This window comes from Mesoplodon bidens, assembly GCF_964165515.1.
Source record: "Mesoplodon bidens genome assembly, chromosome: 10".
NCBI lineage: Eukaryota > Metazoa > Chordata > Mammalia > Artiodactyla > Ziphiidae > Mesoplodon > Mesoplodon bidens.
This window is the reverse complement of record NC_138172.1, coordinates 54120132-54145888: the sequence shown is the minus strand read 5'-3', so window position 1 is coordinate 54145888 and position 25757 is coordinate 54120132. Positions and strand designations below refer to the sequence as shown.

The 25757-nt window shown below is 38.9% G+C and overlaps 1 protein-coding gene across 1 annotated transcript in view; it reads right to left on the bottom strand.

The window, feature by feature from the left end:
• GADL1 (glutamate decarboxylase like 1) overlaps window positions 1–25757 on the bottom strand; it is a gene marked incomplete at both ends in the record, with an annotated part of 171503 nt that overhangs the window by 107673 nt on the left and 38073 nt on the right. Inside the window, 3 exons of the mRNA XM_081247363.1 lie at window positions 1876–2075; window positions 24852–24933; window positions 25433–25497. Of these exons, the coding sequence (XP_081103489.1) occupies window positions 1876–2075; window positions 24852–24933; window positions 25433–25497 (347 nt within the window). The remainder of the gene's footprint in view (window positions 1–1875; window positions 2076–24851; window positions 24934–25432; window positions 25498–25757) is intronic.

The following is a 25757-nucleotide window of genomic DNA, read 5'->3' as shown; positions in this document are numbered from 1 at the left end:
CACTGGCTTATCAGTTAACATGAGCAAATAAATTACCTTTCTTTGTTTATAATACCTTGAATGAAGGTTTCTGTTGCTTACCAACAGACACAGTATCTACAGATTTTTCAAACTACTTTTTAAACCAAAATCACCAGAATTGCTGACTTCTAATAGTCTTCTGAAAGTGCCAAAGCCATCTTTTTCCCTGTCCTTATATCTAAGCCCTTCACCATGTAACCTTGCTGTTCTTTCTGCCTCTTGACATTGAGTTTGGCCATCTGACATTGAGTTAGGCCATCTGATCTCCTTTGGTCACTGGAATGCTAATAGACATGATGCAATCAGGAGCTTAAAGTATGCTTGCCTTCTTGGGCTTCTGTTACCACCATCACAAAACCAGGCTCTGGCTGGCCTGTTGGTCCAAGGAAGATGCAAGACATGCAGGCAGGAGACCCAGACCCTCCTCCTACCCCTACAGCCGCCTCAGGATGAGATGAAGCCACTCCAGCCAACCTGCAGACCTCTTAGAATAAACGATTGCTGCTTTAAGATACTAGGTTTTTAGACAGTCCTCAGGGATGCTCAGAGCACCACTGTCACACAGAGAGGCGCATAGAGCACCCATACCACTTCCCTATAGAGAGAGGAAATTGTTTAAATCTCTTAAGGAGACACTGGAGAGATTATCCAAACCAGAGATCACAAACTCTGATGCTTCTAGTGGCCAAGCAAGTAAGAAAATAATAACTAATAAAACTCATACAGCATGTGGTATATGCCAGGCACCATCCTAGGTGTTTTACAAATATCAATTCATTTAATTCTACTAACAGTTGTTTGAGTTCGAAGCTGTTGTTACCTCCATCCTACTGGGATGCAATGGAGGTAAAGAAAGTTTTAGCAACTTGTCCAAGTCACAAAGCTTGTAAATGGTGGAGCTAACTTTTGAGGCCCGGCTATTAGCATTCTGTGCCAGAGTAAAATAGGCTCAACAAAAACCAGGGGGCATGGAGGGCACTGTGGGTCTCCAGAGTCAGGCATCACCATGTTCAGTGCCTTGTCATCAGGTGGGACAGAGAGCACTCTGATCTTTTGAGAGAAACCACAAATCTAGATTTTTGACGGTCTCCCTATTTTAAAATATTTGGAATGTTTAAATGTTTGATTTTTTAAAACACAATCCAGGTTAACCCAATGGAGCTCAGGCCCAACAAATCACATTTAAAACTACATTTGGCCATGGCCTGCCATCCACACACACTGGTCCAAGCTTACCAGCAGAATCCTGCTCTGGTGGCAAGCACCCAGCACCTGTATCTCAAGAGCTTTTCTAGTGTCATTGAAAGTGGTTTCAAAAGCTTTGTCCTTACGTTACAAGAAGGCAGCAATGACGGTGCTTCCACATCACCTTTACCTGTATGTCTTTCCACCAGCCCCACATTCTCACAGACCGTCTTTTCGGGTCCTTGAAGTCACCAGGATCTCTCCCACACCCAGAGATTTGGGCCTGGTGCTCCCTCCTCCTCAATCAATCTTCTCCCCTTTCTTCATTGGGTCTTAGTTGAATGCCACTCCCTCCAGGAAACCTCTGCCAACATCCCTCAAGAACATACTAGGGAACCCTCCCGAGCGCTTCTGGAGCACCGTGTACCTCCCTTTACCAAAAACTAGGTGCACCTGTATTTTATCTGCTTTGTCACTTGGATGTATCTCTCACTAGGTTGGGATACTGGAGGGCAGAGGGTAGAACTGCTTTGTTGTCAATTCCTAACACACACTAGGTACTGAGAAAATGGTTATTAGATGAAAGAAGGAATACATATATGGAAGAACATCTTTCTGTTAGACAGCCATGGACACACACACATACACACACACACACAGAGCAAGTACCTAGATAAAGCAAGAGCACGGTTAACTTTTTCCTCAAGGCCTAATGTGCCCAGGGCCTTCCAGGTCATCCAGAACTTGAATGCGTCTGGTCTTCTGCTACATTGGATAGACTTGTCTCCTGTATCATAGCTGACATCATAGAATTTATCCTGTTGGAAGAGGTAAGATGCCTTGGCAGAGTAGCATTTCTTAAGAAGGTCCTTTCGGGAAAAAATAAAAAGGAAGAAAGACAAACTGTAAGACTGTACATTTTAGAATGCAGTTGATTTCAAAAACACATGCCCACCAACAAAACCTGTATAATATTCTACCACTTTGTGCCCAGAGTATTTGGTCTTGCTCTGTGACTGCCCTACGTCAGGAACATTAGGTGTGTATTAACTTTGAGACACAGATGACCCGCTGTGTTTTCAAAAAAACCAAAAACCCCTCAGAGTTGAGAATGCTAAGTCCATCTTCACAGTTGTATTGATGAGTATTAAGAAGCTTTGAAATTACTATATCATCATCTGTATAACATATGACATCAAGATGGGCCAAGTTCTCAAGATGAAAAAAAATATTTGTCTATAACTCACTCAAGGCTCTGTATTAGAAAAAAAATACCCAACATATTGTACATACTTTATACAATTTCACAGGCAAAAAAATAGGCTTTTAAATCCAAATCCTTTTTTCAATTCATATCCATATTGAAAAGGCCAGAATTGACAGTAACCCAGAGATTTAAAAAAAAACCCAAGGAAAGAGCTTATGGAAGAGTCAAACAAGAGCCGACACGTTTTAACCACCACTAAACACCACCTACAATTCCACAGAATTGGGGGCGGGGGGTTGGTCTCACACTGGTTTTATTTGCAACCAAATTCAATTTGCATTTACTGACTGGTTACTTCTCTCTATGATTTACCCTGCGTGACAAGTTACCCTGTTTATTACCATTCTAGAGTCTTTACTTTGACCTCAAATTATTAGAGTTTAAGCCCTATTTCCTTCAATGTCATGTGGGATCTAAGAAATCCCATGTATCCTAGCCCATCCTTCACAGCCCCACAATCCCCTGAGCATCTTCACTCCTAGAGAATAGCCATTAGAACCTTCTGCTTCCCTAGCATAACCAGACTGCTCAACGCCCCTTAATCACTAGATCATGCCCCATTTATATCTCTGTTCACACAATTTGCTTCTCTTTGTCTCTGTTTTAATGTATTTGACACACTTGAAAGAATAAATGCAGCATATTTATAAGTTGTGAAGTTTACTAACGCTGAACACAGTTGCCTCTCTTTCTCTAGGTCTGCCTTTCCTTTGGGTCCCATCTCAAGTTCTGCTTCCCCTCCAGCTTCTTTATCTGCCCATCCCGTTGGACTACCTTATTCTTTTCACATTTGACTGCATTTGTTGCCTTTGCTCCTGTGCTGCCCCTACTAAGTGAGCAGCCCCACATATTTTCTCCTCGTGAGGCCAAGCAGCTTCTTGAGGGCAGGAATCATTTCCTGTCCATGTCCACATCCACAGAACTTAACACCATTGGGCACAAAGACCCTCACTAAGCAGTTAGGGTGAGGACACCACCCCCCATATTCTGTACTTTTCTCACATCCCCCTGACGTTTAGTATGAACAAAATAAACACAGATACAAGAACTTCTCATTTGGTGCATCTTCCAAACTTTAACAATGCAGAACCATCAGTGCTGTACAGGAAGCTACGGAGAAACTCCCCACCAGTCACGGAAGTCCTAGAAAATGATCCCTCCTGAAGAAAGAATGTATTACATGCCTCGTTTGAGTGATCAACATGTACTTAAAGAATAAGGAGAAAATCTCAAGGTATCACATTCCAAACAAAAGCACACATTTGTTGTCTTAATAACAATACTGTGTTGTGTGGACACTGATCTGGGTATTATATGCTCCAATACCAGAAAGTATGATTCTATACTATGTAGAAAATGATACACCAGCTATAGTCAAGAACTCCAAAATCTGGCTCATCCAGTATCCAAAAGTAAACTGATTTAAAAATAATAAAGGAATACTAGTAAGCCTTCAGCCTGGCTCTGATGGGTAATATTGGTAGACACAGGGGAAGAGGAGATTGCCTCGACCTGATCATTAAGGTAGAAAAAGCACTTATTCTTTAATCTTTACTATAATTCTATCATCAATCTCTCAACTCTGATTACAGCTGCCACCACTGCATCTCCCTACCCTCAAAGGTCAGGAAATTTGGTTACTGTTTCCAGAGCAACTACAGCTTGACCATATATTATAACATTAAAAGACCACTGCAGTTTAAGGACAAAGCACACGCGCGCATGTGCGCGCACACGCACACACACACACACCACACTTATACTTGCATCATGATTATAAATTTACTTTCATCAACCATGAAAGATTCAAAAATTCCCAAAGCAGATGAACTTTGGACATGTCTTGGGCAAGTTTCAGTGCCTTCTGCTAGTGACTGAAAGGGAGAGGAAGCCCATCCATTAGAGGAAGACAAATGGCATCATCACAGACAAATGGAGAAGCAAAGAGCCCAGAAAGCATATCGCAGAATGAGTGATTACCCTGTAGTCATGACACTGTTGATCTTGCTGCACTAAAAAATCCTCCTGTCTTGGGAAGGTTTCATAAAGAACAACTAAAAATATGTCGATACTTACTTTATCAAAATAAATGAAAACTTTCCTCCCAAAGTCCCTGCTTTGCATTTTAGTTTCTTTGTATTAAAATGGATGAGCTGTCTTTAGTTTTAAGATAGACATCAACTAAGAGAAGATGTTCAGATGTCCAGAGAAAACATTTTAGAATAAGTATGGTAAAAGTTAACATTTTTGAAAACATTTAATTAGTCACTGCTGTGCTATCAAAAAGAAGGACCATGCTCATCTTGCTCATCTTTATACTCTTAATCCTAGCAGGACAGTAAATACTAGTTATCTGAATTCTAGAAACAAGTATTCAATGAGAATGCTAATTGCTCCATATTGTGATAGCGTCTCAAACAGTTCTCAGGAATTAGGAGACATTGGGTTAGGATACACACAGTGACAAGTGAAAGAAATGCAATCAAAATAACTTAAGCAAAAAGGAGAATTTTTATAGGTGCATATATTTAACAATCCAGTCATATATAACCTTCAGGCACAGTTGGATCCAGGATTAAATCTACAATCTGTCTTTTTCCTCTTGTTCTGTTTTCTTCTGTATTGGCCTCACTCCTAAAGCAGAAGGCTGGGAGGAAGCCTTGGAACAGTGTCTTCCAGTAGGACCTGTGAGCCCAGGGGGAGGCTCTGTTTAGAGAGTGATGAGAAACGTAAAAGAGGTAGCCTTGGCTGGTGACGCTACCCAAGCCGAGAGACCACTGGCCTCCCAGCCTCAATCTCTTCTGAAGCCAGTGGGCAAGGGGGCCCAGGAAATGTGGTTCCCAGCAGTCAGGTCCCTTGCAGAGCAAAGCTGAGGAAAACTGGAGAATGAATTATACAGTAAAGAGAAATGACAAATGACAAGCACACTAAATGAGTGCAGAAGCCACAACACTCCTTTTCACTAAGCATGTAACAATCATGACCAGAGCTAACATTTATGGAGTCCTTACTATGTGTCAGGCACTGTGCGTGGATGAACTCATAAATCTCATAACAACCCAACGAGGTAGTTCTATTATTTTTCAATGCCATTGCACATGTGTGGAAACTGCAACCCGGCGAGGTTCAGTTAATGACGTAAGATCATGTAGCTACTGAGTGGCAGAGCTGGGTTTCAAACCGAGGCTGCTAGGATTCAGGGCGTGAACTCTTTACCCATTATACTCTACTCTCTCTGCACTGGAGCTTAAATATTTGTGGAGGAGAGGGACCTGTAAAAGCTCATGAAGAGTTCTTGAACACGGCAGCAGAGAATATACCACAACAGAGGTCAAAGCAACTCACATCTTGTTTCAGATTCTTTTTTTGTGTGTGTGGTACACGGGCCTCTCACTGCTGTGGCCTCTCCCATTGCGGAGCACAGGCTCCAGACGCGCAGGCTCAGCGGCCATGGCTCACGGGCCCAGCTGCTCCGCGGCATGTGGGATCTTCCCGGACCAGGGCACGAACCTGCGTCCCCTGCATCAGCAGGCAGACTCTCAACCACTGCGCCACTAGGGAAGCCCCTGTTTCAGATTCTTACTTTGTTCCTGTAAATATGACTTCTAGTCTTACTAGTGTAACATCTTCTCTGTAAAGCATTTTGAGATTTTTTCTAAATACTTGTGACTGGTGATACTTAATTTATCACCAAAAATACATCCTGGATTATGAGGTTACGCATTTTCATTGTCAAAATTAGCTAAGCCATCTTTGATTTCCACAGGCCAGACCAGATCTGCAGGCTCTTTACAAGGAGTCAGTGACTACTCCCAGTCCCCACTTCTTGCAATCATGTTTTTCAGCTTAACAAAATCTCCTAAAAACTCTTCCCGTATGGTTTTTCACATAACCTGTCCCCTATCACCATTATTTACATGCAAGAAATTGCCTAGATGCCTTAGGAAGTGGGTATATTAATCATGTTTGTACTAATTAAGTCATTCCAAAATTAGGTATTGAGGACTTTTATAACAAGCACTATGATGGCAGGAGCTTAGATATATAACCCCATGGAGGTACAACACATCTAGGCTCATACTTGTTGATCGAATGTGCAAAACTAAATTTAGACTGTGAACAGCAGGAAGGCTTGGTTGCAATCTAGAATACAAAAGTGAATTTTAAAAATGATTATAGCTTCTGATGTTGTCTTTATTTATTTATTGAGGAAACATTTTGAGAGACTGAATATATGCCAAAAGCTGTGCTAGGCACTGGGGCTGTAGTGGTAAATGAGAACGTCACTATTCTTAAGAACTTTAATGTGGAAATGGGAACGGAAACACAGTCAGTTACATTACAGAGCAAGAAGAAGCAAGAAGGAAGGTCATCTTTCACTAAATTAGAGGCATTAGAGGCATTAGCACACACCACTCCCATATTTTCTTCTGAAATGTAAATCTTCCTTAAATTCGCCCAAACTACGGGTTAGAATGAGCGGATTCGGAAATGAGGAGGCTGAACTAAAAGACATTTTTAAGAAATGTAACTTAATACTTTTAAGCAGTGATGGTACCTACAGGAGAGGGTAAAGTCGGGCTCAGTGTCTCAAAGAATGTGTAAGGGCTTCTATAAATAGGCAAGAAACATTTGATAGCACAGAGAACACTTGGCAATACCTCTGCGTGCCCTACACGCATTTAAAAATAGTTCTATCAGGCTTCTCTCTTAGGACAGATGGAGATTTTCTGATCTTCCCCAGGCAACTATCAACATACCATCTCTGTTAAAGATTATCTAAAACATTGTTTTTCAGTCTTTGACTACAACCCACAGTAAGAAATTATTTTTCAATAGTGACAGCATCCACTCTAAAATACATGAAACTGAAACAAAAGCCTCTTGATAGAGTATCCATCATTTCTACATGAAATGCATACTGATATTTTCTATTCCATTTTATTCTCACTGTTCATTAAAAGGGAAAATAAAACCCTGATGTGACTCACAGTTGACTATATAACTCAAGACCAGTTAGTATGGTGGTTCTTAACCCAAGTTAATATTAGAGTTATCTGAAGAGTTTTTTGAAAAATAGCAATGCAGGGTCCTTACTCCAGATCAAAAAATCAGAATCTTTGATGTGGGGTAAGGGCAATGCTATTTATTTAAAAAGCTTCCCAGGTGACCCCATTGTGCAGCCATGACTGCAAAGCACTGCTCTGATGGGTCTTGACCTTATGTTGAAAAATCCTGATCTAGAAGTTTTGGTCAGCATTACATTCACATTGAATCTAGAAAACTCTCAAGTGTTGAGTTTTCACCAGAGCATATAAACCAGGGTGATTATCTGCCTTCTTTTTGTGCTGTGAGTGCCAATTATCAAAGTTTTATTTGTGCGTGAATACAAGTGAAGAATGACTTTAGTCCATGCAACTAAATAAAGAGCATACAGGTTTGATATGAATAATGCTGGAGTCTTCATCAGGGGGAAAGATGCTCCGAGCTATGAAACGTATGTCCAAAGTTTTGGTGTGGATGTGATGTGAAAAAAAAAAAACCCCACAACCTTAATCTATTATACTTTTCGATTTGCTAGGTGTTTGTGATGGGGGACAAAGATTCACTTGTTTTTGGAAGCTTAATCATATCAACATGGATACGAGTAAACCTCGCTCACTCAACTGAGATCTTGCAATACTCCCAACTCTGAGTTTCTACAATTCTACCTGATACATATCTATTGTCACCCTTCTTGTTGCAAAAGGGAGTTAAGGCAACTTACAAAAATACAATATGGTGGGATGAGAAGAGAAAAGGAGGAAGGGGAGGCAAGACAGCAGGGAAGGTAGGAGGATGAAGGAGGTGGGGACGAGGGGGAGGAGGGGAGGACACGGGGTCCATTCCGGCAGAAAAGGTGATGTGGAAACACGATGAAATGGGGAGTGACATCTGTGCACAAAAGGCACACGAGAAGGAGAATGAAAGGGGACAGATATTTGCCAAGGTCTCAGCACACCCGGTCCCACAGGCACAGCAAAAGCATCCAGGTGTCACTTGCTGCTTCTGAGTGCTGAGTCTTGACTGTGAACTGTCAACTACATCATGCTGCCCCATCGCCTCACTCATCATTCATCTGTACTTTGAGGATAATGACATTGTGTTGCATCCCACCTCCCGGGGATGGATACTCATGGCACAACGTTTAAGTGAATGTCTGGAAGAAAACATTTATTAACTCAAGACATATTTCTTCAGTCTAGATGGCTTAGTTGCCTCTCTCCAAAATAGGTGGACAGACGTAGATGGAAATGAGGTCTTTCAAATTGGACAAAACGGACACTGAGCAAGTGTGCTGCTTTGGATGGGGGCTATGAGAGCGATTCTACAGCAGGAGCACAATATTTAACAAAATCAATCTATGTCTCCAGCTTATTGCAATGCTGTTCACAGGGGCACATTCAGCAGCAAGGCTGCCGGCCTACATTTCTGGGAGTTTTAGCATCCTTGAGAGGTCTGATCTCTGAGGCCTGGAGCACAGGTAAGAGATTGATTTTGCACAGGGAAATGCTACCCTGGAGGGCCATTTCTGAAACACTGTTCCCTGATTTTTGTAAAAATCCCATGAAAGGGTTGTTGGAAATTGTTGATATTACCATAACCATGGGCAATCCCACAGAAAACTGGCTTAAATAATAGTTTGAAATGAACTAGGAAGCACTTGGTAAAAACCTCTGAATAGAACCTAGGATGTAGTGAACAAAAGCATTCTTTTCCCAAAGACTCGTGATAAAATACAGAAATGTGCTAAAACGACAAAGAATTTTCCCACTATACACATGGACATTTGTCCACACAGAAGAATCTGTACATTCACATGTGCCCTCAATCTGGAGAGAACAAGGAAACAAGAAATAGCATGCACAGGGTGCCCATCACATGGCTGGCAGCATACTGTGCACTTTTGGACATTCTCTCACTCAAGGTCATAGCACTTCTTCAAAATGGGAAGTGTCTCCATTTTACACATAAAATAATGGAATTTCAGAGAAATTATGCGACTTGTCAAAGTCACACAGGGCAGAAGCAGAGGCAGAATTTGAACACAAGTCTTGCTGGGCATCAAGGGCCCTAGGTGGAGGGAGGTATGCACTGAGAAATCGTATTTAATCCCAGAATTTCCTAGTCAAACTGTGGTCCCAGAGCATGGGGAAGACAAAGTCCTCTCCTCTGGAGGTTCTAAATCAGGGATGGGCGAGTTCTGTAAACAAGTTCTGTAAACAGCCAGAGAGTAAATATTTTCAGCTTTATAAGACATGGGATCACTGTCACGGCTATTCAACTCTGAGAGTATAGCATGAAAGTAGCCATATGGGATCCTTAAATGACCAGATCACACGTTCTCCATTTCGGACTGTTTAGAACAGGTCAGAAATCAGGCAGTAACTGGGGTGAAGGCTTCACCCCGACTCTTACCCCGTATCCTCAAGCCCTCGAGCAGACCTCTGCTCAGAACCTCGAGGAAGGCCCTGTGTGCTGACAGGTCCAGTGCCCAGAGGCACAGGAACTGCAAATGAACCAGGTATCTTTCTTCTCCCGGCCTCCCCAAATCCATGAAATTGGTATAGTGATGAGTGACAGCGTATCTTCTCTACGATTTCATGTAGCCTGGCACCAATGAATGACATTTTTGGTCCTAAATAATTATGATAAATGCCCTGAATGTAAGTGATGCCCTGTCTCAAGGATGCCTAAAGCAATGGCGGCTTTGGGGGACATCCCCATGTAGGGAAAGTTAACCCCTACGGGTTCCCATCACTTCATTGTTAAACTCTACAGCCAATATCAGACTCTACAGTACACTGAAGATTGCTGGCTCCGTGAAGTCCACCTCCCCACCCATCAAGAGTGAGTCAATCCCAAAGCACAATCTTTTTAAATTAAAGAGACATATAAAGAACTTCACTCCCCTGGAGGTTTTCCTCTTGGATTTCAACTGAACCCTTTAAGTGAAAGGCATCCTATAACTCTCATAATGGGAAAATAAAATCTGTTAAAGTGACTAACCTTCTAACACTTGCTGTTGCTACCTCACTGGTAGAAAATAATCTTTTTCTTATTATATATAAATTCCTGGCTCTCAGTAGTTCTGAAAAAAGTTATGTATTTCACTGAATTTCACTACATCTCTGGCAAGTTGGATATTGAAATGGCACAAAGACGCTGACAATACTCTAAATGAATGCATTGGTATTTCTGTGACTGGGTGTCGAGGGTTTAATCCGCACTATGGTACTGTCTAAAACTGGTAATAAAACAGAGGAATAAATATGCCAAGATAAGATCCAAAGGACATATAATAGTGACATGTGCTACTCCGTGACAAGGGCATAATGAAACGTACTGGGGAGAGAGTAGCCTTATAAAAAAGAAGCCGTGAACTTCTTTCTGACAACTGCTGTGAGCTAGAAACAGGCAAGATGCAATCCATCTACCTTGTTCCATTTCAGTTTCTGGACCAGGTTTAAAACTCAGCAATCCATTAGTAAGTTGTCACAGCAAGAGATGGAAGACATTTATAGTAAACAATTTAGGCTCTCTGCCTGGTTCCCAGGGACCCCTTACTTCCCTTCTCTCCCACAGAGATGGTCACATCACACTGTTCCCCTGCCTCATCCCCCTGGTCCCAGCTTACTGGACCAGAGGTGGAGAAGACAAGGGATTTGGAATGAACACTGCAAGATCCTAATTTAGCTTGTGTATGTCTTTTGGGTAAAGATGTAAACATCATACTGTGAAGTGCCAACTTTTATCTGTCACATGAACTTAAAAACAAATAAAATTGTTATGAATTTCAAAATGATATCACTTTGGATATGCAAAAATGACACTTCACTTTTCTTTCAGTGAAAACATTTCTGATTTTGAGCTATGTTTATTTCCAATGCAAACTATTTAATTGGGTCACTCCCAGAAAAACTCAAAGCTCAAACTGAGTGATTTCTCAGACCATGTAGACATAAAACATGGGCAATCAAGGTTTTTCCTCTGAGAGTTTTCTTCCTCTTACCTTTTGTTTAACGTCGTTGGGACATTCACAAATCCCGCTAAGGAGGGTTATCAGATAAAATACAAAACCACCTATTAAATTTGAATTATATACAAATTTCATATAAATTCCTAAAACCCCAAATTTTTAGTAAAAGTATTATGCCATGCAATATTTAGGATATACTTATACTAAAATATTACATGTCATTTATCTGAAATTCAAATTTCACTGTGCATCTTATGTTTTCAATTGCTAAATCTGCCGACTGAAGCTAAGGAGAGGACATCTGTTTCTGCAGTGTGGTCACTGCTGTCCTTTTACTGACCACCTGACCATCTCTAGCTCTTTCCAGATGCTCTTTCCTTCTTATGTCTAAAAACCTGCCTTGGGCTGTGGCTGTCAGATCACGAGTCATGCTCCTTGCTTCTTGACCCTACTTCCAGTCTCCCTTGTGCCCCCCGTTCATTTTCAGTTACTTTCGGTTGCTCTTCCGACCAACCACTGTGAAGCCTACAGGAGAAATGGGTGTATTCTCAGGCACTCTCATGCCTTGGATATACCCGCTTCCCATCTCTATTTAATTTCTGCTTTCCAGATTGACATGAGAGGTGGGGGAGAAGGGAGCCTTCCCAAATCTCTGAGCCTCACCTAGAACTTGGGCCAAGAAAGGAAAGAACCCACATATTCTATTTACAGGGAAGTTCTGGTTTTTCTTGAACCCCCTGGGTTTGCTTATTCATATTTAATACTTGGCTCTTCTTCAAACACTCTTCTCCCCCCCGCCCCACACTTGAGAACTGTTTATCTGCTTGGGAAAGAAAATGCAAACTAAAAGTGGATTCCGGATGATAAGATGTCCTTTCAATTTTTGAGTTTAAAAGATAAAAATTCATCACTCTTGATCTCTGCTTTCATTTTGATTATCTGACTACAGTAAAACAAACCAGAATTTCATAACACATCTTAAGCACTTGGGAAGTTAAAATTACTTTTATAAATCACCGTTGGCTCGAAGAGTAAATCAACACTGTGATTATAGATTAATTGGGAAATAATTTAAATGAGAATACTCCAAAACAAAATTTAAGGAGCTGAGCCAAAACTGCCCTCAAATGTAAAATAACATTTTTACAGAACAAAAACATAAAGAAGCAGGAGTAAATGAATAACAATTAAATAAACAATAAAGATGTGACTTGAAAAAATAAATGCAAGAAGTGATTCTTATGGAGAGAAGATAAGGTAAGCAAACTAAGAAAAAATATTAAAAAAATTAAGACTTCAGGCAAGGATATAAGGTAAAAATTAGATGAAAATGATGAAATGATATAGATTCTACTAATATACTTGAAAATCTCAATAAAATGTATTAAATATTTGAGAAAATGTTCTTGAAATTGATCAAGCAGAGCATGAAATTCTTAACAGTTGAATAAAAATGGGAAAATAATTATCTCCCTCCAAATTTCTGAACAAGAGTTTTATGATTGACTTTTCTCACCATTTCTAAAAGCTGACGATCTCTATGCTCTCATAATTATTCTAAAACAAATAGACAGTTGAAAGCTGACAGTCAAAATACAATCCAACCAAGATAACATGCACACATACTCACATGCATACACACACACAGAGTAGATTAATTGTATGTATATAGAGGCCAAAATCTAAGGATACAAATCCATTAATACATTAAAGCAATCTACTGCAACTAAATGAGGTTAATCAGAAATGTAGAAAATCAATGAACACACATCTAACTTTGTTCAGGAGTAAAATGATAGAACTACCTTATCAGATATTAAAAAGGGATATGGTAAAATTCAATACTCATTCCTAGATCATTTCTCAAGAGGATTTATACAGAATGTGTATCTTAAGGCAACTTTAATAAAATCACAAAGAAGATAAAAATGCTTTCTATTTACTATTATTACTGAACATATTTTTGGAAATTTTATCAGTGCATTATAATTGCAACTGATATGAAGCAAACAAAATATATTAGAATATTAGACAGCAAACAAAATTACACTTATATACTAATATTATTATATATTTATAAAATGCAAGAGAATAACTTGAAACCCCTCAGAACTAATATGAAATCTGGTAAGATAATGGTGGTCATAGTTAAACAAGTGAATAATTTTAAATGAAGATTTTACAAGCCCAGTGCCTCTGTTTTTTAGATAATGAGAGGGGGTAGGAATGGGTAAAGAAAGGAGATGCTAGTTATAGAAGCAAAATACACGAATCTATACCAACACAGATACAGTAACGTATTAATATTCATCTATCAAGAAAATTTTAAATGATTTAACTTTGACTGGTGGGTACGAGTAATTTTTATATTCCTCATTATGCCTGACACTGCTATTTTGATCCTATATTGCTTTAAAAATGGCAAGAAAATACCAATAACTGATATGTTAAAGGTCACCTCTGTTTCAATTAAGTTTTCTAGACCAGCTTCTTCAGCAGCGTTGTTCTTTCACTTGATCTACATTTCCAAAACACCTGCTTTTTACTCTGTTACATAAATACAGGTATTATATTTTAATTATTTGCTTAAAATTTGTTTCTTACTATCCCCTGAGTTCACTTATGATAAGGAGCATGTCTTACTCAAGTAACACATAAGAGGCTACACACATTTGCAGGTGGAATGAAAGGGTGAGTAAATTAACGAATGCTCATCCCCACTGGCAGCACTGAATAGCAGTTGATTATTAAAAGGCCAAAGTCTGACATATATCAATTCTGGTAATAAAAGACTAGATGAACTTGAAATGCTCCTACTGAAAATAACAAGAAAGCCTGGAAAAAAACATAAAAACTGCATCTAATAAAAAGTGTAGCAGACCTACACAAGGCAGAAGTAAACTTCTGGGAGGTACAGGAGAGGAATGGAGCTCAGAGGTGAGCCAGAGATGCTTCCACCCCAGGGGCCTGTTCAGACTTAGAAGGGCAGCTGCAGCAAGAGCTAGAGTGGGGAGAGGTGAGGGAAGGGGGAGTGTGGCCTCCACGTGTGGGGACCTGGAGTATCACCATCAGGAAACAGAGTTCAAAGGTGGTCAATGTAACAAGAGCACTAAAGCAATCCTTTCTCTTGTTTAGGACCCAAAGGTCTCCACTGGAAAGAGAGGTCAAGATTATACTCTGAAGATCCAGAGAATCTTTAAGCGTTGGTCCTGGACTGCTAATCCCCACCCCCCGCCAGATGCCCAGAGAATGAAAATAAAATCCTCTGTAAAGAAAGAGAGCTTCACTTCTAGTTTCAAATTATTCCTGAAGGTAAATTTTTAAATAAAATATTCAGTAAACCATCAAGGATTGTAATGTACCTCTCTAGACAATATGACAGCCAGGACTCACAGACTTAAGAAACAATAGGCATAGCACTTGTGGGAATCCAGAAACTAGAGTTAGCAGAGGCAGACTGTTCATGGAGATAAAAGCTGATCTTAAAAATGTCAACAAGAACCTAGAGACCTTCTATACGTAAAAAAGATTCAATTTGATGCTACGAAACCAGAAAGACAATAATAAAGTAAGAACCCAAGGGCTAGTGTTAATAGCAGATTAGACATAGCTGAAGAGAGAATCAGTGAATTTCAAATAGGCCCTAAAAATTATCCACAAGGAGACAAGGAAAGACAAAGTTATGAAACTTACAAATTAGAGTAAGAGAAGAAACAGTAAGAAGGTTGATTACACATTTAATTGGAGTGCCAGAAAAGAAAGGAGACAAGGTCGATAATTAAATGGAGAATTTTTAAAGCTTATGAAACATGTCAATCTTCAGATTCAAGAGGCACAATGGAGTCTAAGAAAAACCAAACAAAATATGTATTAATAACATTATAGATAAATGGCAGAAAATTAAAGAAAGCTAGAAAATCTTAAAGGAAGCCAGAGAAAGAAGTTATTTTGCCACCAAAGGAATGACAGTTAAGTAGTTAACTTTCTAATACACAATGCCAAAAGACAACAACAACAAAAAAAATCATTAAAGTTCTAAAGGAAAATTCCTCACATAATTCCATCCCCAGAAAAAAATGAAATAAAGACATTTTCAAAGAAGCAAAGTCTAATAGAGTATGCCACCTTTTGATTCATTAAGAAATTCCTAAATATGGTCTTCAAGAAAAAGGAAAATTATACCAGATGGCACCTCTGGGACACAGCAAGCAATGAAGACATGTAGACAAAAATGTTCGTAGCAAAATTTTGTAAAAGCCCCGAATTAGAATAACTCAAATGTTCCTCAACAGCAAAATGGATAATCAAATGGTGATTTGCTCATATGGAATAGTATAAAGCAGAAAATGAATAACCCTGTGATTGTGCAACTCATGAATGAATCTTACAGACATAAGGTAAGTTTGAGTAACAACAGCAACAAAGCCAAACCAAAAAATACATACTGCATGATTCCATTTACATAAATTTCAAAAAGGCAAAAGTAAACTAATTATTTGAGAATGCATAACTACAAAGCAAAGCTAAAGAGAAAAGTTAAAAAGTCAGTAACAGGAAGGAGCACATAGGGGATTTCTGGGTTTCTGTTCTTTGTTTTAATCTGTGTGGGAATCACCTGATTATTCTTTTTATAAAAATAAATTAAATAAATGCATTTCATGCATATTTTATATTTTCCTTATATTTCATAATAATTAATTGAAAAAATATCAATATCATCTAAACTCCCAAATAGCCCTTAGAAGGAACTACCAGAGAAGATTCTAATTCCTTTTGCAATTAACAAAACTTCCTAAATTATGATTTTCCATCAGCATCATAGTGACCTAAAGGCAAGTATGTTTGCTGAGTAAATACACGTGTGCTTGCATGCACGAGTTGTATGTAACTTCAATATATAAAATATGGCAATTATTTTACAGAGTTTCTGTTTTTCTACTCAGTCCACAATTAATTCCTTTATTATATGCCAGTAACAATTTCTGTACAAATTAGTGTTTAAGTACAACAGCTAAAAATCTATATAAGATAAATCTATATTTACCACCTCTGAGTTATCTATAAAATTAAAATACTTCTCTTATTCACATGCATTTGTATCTGCATTTCGAATTGCCATGGAGAAACCCCCCCCAAAAAAATGGACTCCCTGAAATTATTTGGCCTTGAAACAACAAAGCTAGGAAGCCTAATTAGGAGTGTCAGATATGTTTTTTGATATCTTCCTTGGAAAACAACAAATGTGACAGCTAGAAATGTGCAAAGGAAAACAAATGGAATGATTTATGCCAAGAAGTCAAAAAAGCCTCAGGCATCACACCAGAGAGTAGAAATAGAAGAGAAAGCCTTGGTGTAGTGAGTTAATAGTAAAAAATAAAATAAAGGCAAAAGGCAGATGCTTAGAATATTTAAAAAATGCTAAAATCAAATTTTAGCCTACCCACTGAGGCAGGTGTAGCTTGCTACTTATGGCATGCATTTTTCCATTAGCTTCTTTCCAGGTTTTCTTTTATGCCCTAATCCTTATGTTTCTTGTTTTTTTTTAGATTTTAACTTATGTAATCTTCCTATATTATGGGACCCTAATCAGTTTTGTTACAAGGTAAGATAGAGAAAATTCAATCTGTAAGTAGAATTCTCTTTCTGGGATATTTTTCAACTGGTAGTTTTTGTGGAATCAGAGATGACAAAAGGACACAAAGGTAGAATTTCCTATTTCTTTCCTCTTGGTCATTTCTTAGCAAATCTAAAGTTTTCTGTGATGAATGGCAGAGAAGCGAATGTTGCAGTCCCATAGACATGGGATGGCTGTTATGAAGAACGAATTCTTTACCTGGAAGGATATCAGAGAAATTCCCACATTCTTCGGGTTCTTCAGAAATAGACAGGCAGATGATATTAAATGCAACCACGGGCAGCACCCCAACTCATTCAAGTCAAACTGATGAAATAAATGTAGCTCAAGCAGTAGGACCAGGTGGCAGCCACCCAAAGGTTTGAAGGAACTCAAGGATGAAATTGGAAAACTTTTTGGCCAAGATGCTTGATCTAGCATTACAAACAGCCACCACCGTTACCCTGGCAGATTGTGAATGTCATTCTGTTCATTAGAAGGGGTCAAGAGAGGACCCGGGAGCCCTGGGAAAGCAAGCTGTTCTTCCGCTTGTCCAGTATCCAATAAAGCACAGCATCATTAGACACTGAAACAAAAATAACTTTCTAGGGGAAAGACAATATGGTTTCTGCAAAAAGGAAAGCATGAGTCACTGATTTATTATTGGTCTCTGAGGCATGTAGATAAAAGGCCAAATGTTGGCACAGTTTAGGGTAGACTTTTTCTAATCACCAACATGAAATGGGATGTAAGGAGATAATGGACATCTCAAACCATATGGATAAGACAAGCAATTTCTATACCCCCTCAAAAAAAAAAAACCTCTATGTACTAGCAAGAAGGGATGCTCTGAGACTTGAAAGAGATCAGGTTGTGATGATAAAGGATATACTGCAGGTAACAAATTTAAAATATTACCATTTGATAGTACTGGAAAAAGATACAAAGTAAGTTCACTCCAGGAAACCTTTTTATTGAGCATGAATTGAGTGTCAGGCTTTGTACTAGGTTAGTGGGAGTACAGCAATGAATAGACCCCTTCTGCTCTCCAGTAACTCACAGTCTACCATATAGATGATTCCAAGAACCAAGGGATAGGTTCTCGGCTGGGACTTGTGCCCATTTATGACATGATGGCAACTATTGACTGGAATCAGATAGTACAATCATGATCATGCAATAACACATCCCTCAGAGCTGCAGTTCACCAAGGAATTAATATACTAGGCTATATAATGCAAGGTTCTAAAACAAAGTTACTAGGCTATATGATGCATAGTTCTAAAACAAAGTACAAATCCCCTTGTTAAAGTTAATGACAATTGCAATATGAACCCAGTAAATACTAAAACCAAACTTATTGGTTTGTTCAGTGGAGAAAGATATGATGGGTTTTGAACACAAGCAATTCTAACATTAATTATTATCTCTCTTTACCTCACGGGGAAGGAAAGAAGACACTATACCATGTGAAGTTTTTTTAATGTGATGTATATATATATATCCAGTATATATATACATCCAGTATATATATACATTTCATATATATAATGAAAAAATTAACTTTTTTCATAATAATTTTTAAAAACACAGCAATTAAAAAGAAAATGGGCTATTTACCAACCACGAATTTGTTGAGCTCTTCCAGTGTCATGAAATTCTCAACCTTGCTGAAAAGCTGAAGAATTTTCTGAGCTCAGGCAAGAGTCTCCAAGATCTGGAGAATAATTTTGGCAGCCTCAAGCCCAGGAGACTGATGTCTCTCCTTCAAGTCAAATGCTTCTTTTTTTCTAATCAGTTTTAAACACTGACCTTCCCCCTTTTCTGTTCCATTAGCTAGGAGGCTGTCATTCCAAAGAAATGTATAATGTACGTGTGTAGGGGAAGTGTGAGTGTTCTCTGGAATGACAGAAAAGAAGTTTTTCATGATCAGATTGTTCCGTATTTTCAAACCATCTAACGGCACTTCCATAGGAACTCCATGAAGAAAAATGAGAGCTGAAAAAGAAATCCTCACCAAAGCAGACACAGTTTGTCCTAGTTTCTCTGATAAGCCATGTTCTCTCCCTTTTTTATTTTCTTGCACATTTTTTAAATGGCATATAATAGTTGTCCTTTGCAATATCAATGATCATTCAGGATAGAAATTTAAGTGGGTCTGAGAGAGAACACATTTCTCAGGTGTGGTATCCCAGTGAAAAATTCCCGCCTTCTCTTGGGGAACCGCACTGGGAGGTGGTATGAGTCTCCTCTTCCATTTTCTCTCCATGCATAGCAGTGCCAGGCCCGCAGTATACCTTCGTTGGGTGTATACGGAATGAATTCCCTGCTCCTCTTCTCCCTGCCACTTCTTCTAAAGAAAAACCGGGACCATCCTGAGCCTCCTCTAGACTGAAGATGAAAGGGAAAGAATTGCAACTCTATCTCCAAAGCCTCACATTTGAAACCTAGGCAGCCCAGAATTGCATGTCAATACCTCCAACTAAAGAAGATCCCTGAGTAGGAGGAGATACAGTACATCACTGGATAAAATGAGAAGGAAGATGGTTATGTGTCTGTAAGTATGGGTGTACAAATGTCTTGCCTGTCAAATCAACAAAGCTAAAAACCCTTTGCTATGTCAAAAGCTAACACACACACACACACACTCATACTCTGCTAGTGAGAAGGCAAGCAATTTTTTAGAAGGAAAATTAGGAAACAAGTATAAAAAAGCATCATGAAAGATGATCATGGCTCTTTGACTTCTAAGAATTTATTCTAAGGGAAAAATAAAGGATATGCCCAAAGATTTAGCCTCAAAGGTGGCAGCCACATCTATATTAGCCCAAAATCAAAACAATCTAGTTGGTCAGTGGTAGTCTAGTTAATTATCAAATATCAAATATCAAAATGATAGAACACCATGCAGCTATGGAAAATGTATACAATGCATATTGACATGGAGCAATGTTCACAATTTTGTGAAACAGAAAAAGCATGCTAAAATCAAAATATGTTTTTATGTTAGATAAATACATATGTGTACACTGAAATATATAAATATGCCTAAGAAAATATGCATCTTCAGATATTTGTAAAGGGCATCTTTTTTCTTCATCTTTCTCCCTATCTGAATTTTCTGATTCTGGTCTATGATGTAGGTGAATTACTTCTGAAATAAACATATAAAAATGGACATAATAAAAAAAATCCTTAGTATCTACATAGTTTTTCTAAGAAAAAAATGTCCCTTTAATTATCTATAGCTGCTAGATTAAACAGGAAGTCCTTGTGAGTTAATATTGGATGATGATGATATGTAGAAATAGAGAGGAATTATTTATTCTCAAAAAGTCATCTGATTAGCATTTTTCATGTTCTCATATATCTGTTAGATTTTTTTTTAACTAAATAGTTCTTCCAATAAACACTAAAAGTCAAAAAGCCAATACTGAGATTTTTCTCCATCTATGCATCTGATTCTTAGACGTATTGCCTTTTATTTTAGATGAAAGCATCAAAATTGTCTTTGATCCAAAGCAACCATGTAGACCCAGCATTTACATCTGAAGTCAACTTATTTATAATCAGATTTTTTCTAAATCCCTGATTTTCTTTTTATCCCTATCATGCAGAGTGTTAGTGATAGTATGACTTGGAGAGCAACAGCTCTTTGTTTCGGAAGCAGTCTTCTTTATGGATACAGGAAATTAAAAATGTGAACAAACACCACCAGCTAGTCAATCAGGAAAAACAGCATTGGGGCTGGGGCTTTGAAGGTACAATTAGGGAATTGGTTTTTCCCTAACAGAAGTATGTTCACTAAGTAATTTGCTTTCTTTTAACTAGAGTTACCCCCTTCCATTAACTGGAGAAGTAAGTCCAAATTAAAATCACTATTCATCAATTGCCTGCTGGAGGCACACTCAAGCCTTGTGTTAGGACTAAGGCAATAAAGCTCATCAACTATCATTTTAATCATTGTTACCTCAGAGCTCTCAGAAGGAATAATTTGGGGTAGGGGAGAAAGTGGAAACTCCTAGTTATTGCTGATATGAAAGCAGATATTTCTGAGGATTTTAAATTTACTGAATCATTCATTTTTTTCAGTGGATTTTTATTTTTTCCTCGTTCAATGAGTACTTGCTAGATACACGGGATACAGTGGTGAGTATAATGACATGGTCCCTATCTATATACAGCTTACATTCTAAGGGAGGGAACATTAATACGTGAGAAATCATAATTACAAATTGTGATGAGCACTTTAGAGGAAGGGAACGGGCTCTGAGAAGGAATAATGGAGAGATGACAGTTACTTGGGTGAGTCAGGAAACTCCTCCTTAAGGAAGTGATACTCAAGCTTTGACACTAAGACAGAGTCACACTCCTCCTAATATGTTTCTTTCTATTTCATTAGCATCACCCTTTCCTGGTCCTTCTACTGTCTCCCTAGCCATTCCAACTCAGCTTTCTCTCTCACTGCTGGTTCCTCCTCTTCTAAACTCAGACTCTGAGTTTTTCAGGCCTAAGATCTCCATCCTCTTCTCACTACAAAGTTCCTCCCAAGGCAAGCCATTCCACTTCATGACCTCAAGCATCATCTGCATTCAACAATCCCCTAATATATTTTTCCAGCCCAGAACCCTTTTCCTAGCTTTGGATCCATATGTCAAGTGCCTACATGACACCTTCACTTGCATACCGCACAGGAGTCTCAAATGTAACATAGCCCATGCTAAATCAAGATATTTCCCTGTGGAATCTTCTCTTCCTTCAGCAATCTCCATCTCCCTACACAGGACCATTCACTCAGTTGCTGTATCACTACTCAGGGAGTCAACCATGATGCCTGCTTCCTCCTCATGTTCCATATATAACTGGGAATTCAGCCTGGTCTAGTTGATAGCTAAAATATATCTTGAATTTTATCACACTTTTTCCATACCCTACCATTATCTTGTTTGGATACTGCAAGTCTTTTCTCACCTTGTACCCATTTTTGCCCCCTTTCAATTCATTGTCTTAAATGAAAATCTTTTCTGATTATTCCTTGCTTTTAAAATTCTTCCATTGTTCTGAACATCGAATCATTAAAATGGTTTCTAAGACCCTGCGTGATCCATCCACTGCCTAATCTTTTAGTCTCATCTCATGCTGGTCTTAGCATTACTCTCTGTACTTCAGCAACAATGAACCTCTTTCAGTTCCTAAAATTTAAAAAAGGAGCTTCCTTTCTTAAAGACTTTGCACATGCTGCTCCTTCCACCTGGAACTTCTCAGGTGTCCCTGCTTTGTAGTCTGAGTAACACACTGTTCTCTGTCTCAGATAAGAGTGCATTTGGCTTCAAGTAACAGATTACCCAGTAGAAGTAGTTTTAGCAATAAAGACACTTACCATATATATCACAAAAAGTCTGGAAGTGGGCAATTCCAAACTAAGTGCAATATTTCAAAACTGTCATTCTGTGCATATTCACTTTTTAATTTAGGGTCATTGCCTTATGGCTACAAAGTGGCTGTCAGAGCTCCCTATATCATGGTCTGACACAACAATGTTTCTGCATTCATGGTAGAAAAGGGAGCAGAAAGCTCTCCTCTTGGGTATAGCACCTCTACCAGAAACTAAAACCTTTGTTTCACATTTCTCCCTCATCATAGTGGCCATATCTGTGTCATATGGTGACTCTTAGCTGCAAATAGGGGCTCGTTAGATGAGCATCAGGAGAGAGAAGGAAGTAAGTCAGGACGCCTGGTGAATATATAATCAACAGTGTACAACACAGTCTTCAGAGCACTTACCAAAATAGTAATCAAACAATTCAATATGCACACTTTGTTCACTGTCTCCTCTGTGAGATTATAAGCTCTTTGACTATGGGGAACGTGTCTGTTTCTAAGCCCAGCATCAGTACTGTGCCCAGCCTATGTAGGAGTCAGTTGGCAGTGGTAGAATGAATGAAAGTATGAAAGAAAACAACAGAGGCAGAAAATAGGTACAAAAGGGACAGAAAACTGCCGACACAGAACTTAAGCTGATGGTCATATCTCATACCTCATGGTTCAATTCTGCATTCCAGGTAATTTGAAAACAGTCTTTCATCAAAAAAAGGCAACTTTTGAAAGTGCTCCATTCTTTGCACCATGAATGCAATTTTCCTAATCTGTTAACTCCTGCCATGTGAGTAGACATGGGTGCTATAGTTTGCATTGAGATCCAGGAATGAATTCTTCAAAAAAATTATTTTAACCACCGTTATATAGCGTTAGATGATCCAGAAAATTTTAAATTGCCTCAAGGACATGAATGTAAATAAATTCTTAGCTAAATCACTCCAAATATCATTCAACGAGAAAAATTTATAAAAGCTACAAAGTTATTTAAAAGAATAGTCATAAAATTTGGGGTCTAAATTTTCCACTCCTGAGAGCATCACACTAACAGATAAAGATGTCATTCAGATTATCTGATTAGGGAGAAAGCAGATGTAAAATGCCTGGCACATAAAGGATGCTTGGCATGTTTTTGTTCTTATATCTAGACCACAGGAAAACCTGGGTTTACTCCTAACTCTTTCATGTCCTATATATGTAACTGTGGGCAAGTTGAATATGTTCTTTAGTTCATAAATGATATAGTAATCTTTAACCACCTTTCAGTTATAACATGCAGTCACTCTACTATTGAAAAACTTAAATGAATAAAAGTTAAATGGCATTGAATGCAGTCCATAGTAGCCAACCTAATAAAACATGAAGGAATAGATTCATATTCCCAAGAGTCTCTCTATCTACAGATGCAGAATCTGTTCATAGTTTCGACGGACATCCTGTTTGGTCATCTCAAAACACAAAGGGCACCAACATGTAAATATCACAAAATTTTTAAAAAGAAAGTTGTAACCATCCACACATACGAGACTAGATTTCAGGTTTTAAATATGGTTGTCATTTGAAATAAAATTCCTTAAAAAGAGAAAATGACTTTAGCATTGGCAAAGGGAGTCCCCTAAGAAAAAAATGTAAACAGATGGCTGAGAAAGATCACCCACATGCTGCACACAGATCTTGAGGAGGCATTTCTAAGAATGAAGTGGCACTTCCCAGCCTGGGCCACGTCCCACAAGGATCCTTATTTAACCCAGAGAAAGCATAGAGTTTCTACCTCTAACCAAGATGAATTTCAGCCTGCTTGCCTCACAGCAATCCAGACTAGTTTCCGGCTCTCCCCAGTGTTCCAACAGAAGCTAAGTACCAACCACTTGAGAGAGGCAATCCCCTAATAAATCAGGGTTTGATGATCAGCCCTGAACCAACATCTTCCCATATAAAGGGGCTGTTAAGTCCCAGCTAAGCATATTAAGAATTCAATTTAATGTATGACAAACATCTGCTCTCCTTTCTCAGGGAGGAGAAGTTTCAAGATAACTTAAATCCCGGACTTAATCAAGGGGAAAAAATATCCTGGCAATGTTTAAAACTGAGTTTAAAAATATAATCCAAATGAGGGCGAGAGAGACCATTTTGCTGTAAGTAATGAGATTATATAATACCTAAATCAAATACACAACATTACCTGAGCAGAAGCACTTGTTTCTTTTACCTGGGTCTATTCAACTTGCCTTTTGATTCCATCAACATTTACCAAAGACCATCATCTACCTCTGGCCCAGGGTATAAAATACAAGCAAAAATGGGTCCTCTGCAAATATGGTAATCTACCCCCCTCCATGCCTGATGAAGGCCATAAGAGGAAAACTCACAGATTTGTCTTTTACAAGGAAAGCACAGCACTGAATCCCAGCCATCAGCATCTTGTGTGGATTCCATGCCACAGAATCAGCCCTGTTATGTTAAACAAAGAAAAAAACAGGGTAGGGAGGGGAGACTCAATTAGTTTCTACTGGTAGGAAGAATGCTGGTACATTCAGTATTCACGTCCAAGTTAGTGCTCCAAAGGATTCCTTGTGTGAGCAGTTTAAGGAGTTTGGGATTTTTTTTTTTTTTTTTTTTTTTTGCAGTATGCGGGCCTCTCACTGTTGTGGCCTCTCCCGTTGTGGAGCACAGGCTCCGGACATGCAGCCTCAGCAGCCATGGCTCACGGGCCCAGCTGCTCTGTGGCATGTGGGATCTTCCCGGATCGGGGCACGAACCCGTGTCCCCTGCATCGGCAGACGGACTCTCAACCACTGCGCCACCAGGGAAGCCCGAGTTTGGGATTTTTTTAAACCAAAACAATTCCTTAGTTTTTTGCCTGTTTTCAAAATGTCACTTAATTGGGCAAAGGCCAAAGAGAGTCCCTTGCCTAAATAAAAGGCACTGTGACTGTGGAAACTACATTTACCTGTGGATGCCGTGCAGAAGCTTGCGGTGCTTCCTTGACATCAAGGCTGAGCCACCCCAGGAAGCCTGTTGAGATATTTATATAACCAAAATGATGTTATTTCAATGGTACTTGTTTACCAGCCAGTTGTCATTGGATGCTTTAAGTTGATGTTAACCAATGTGGACTCTAGGAAATTTTGACTACTGGCTCTACTCAGGCGATCAGAACCTCATCACAATAGATGGTCCCCCACTGACGCTTAGGACTTAAATTCCCACACTATAAGGAAATTGGTATAGTATTCATTGAGTTGCCTGTGGACAAAGAGAAGTGTAAAAGACAC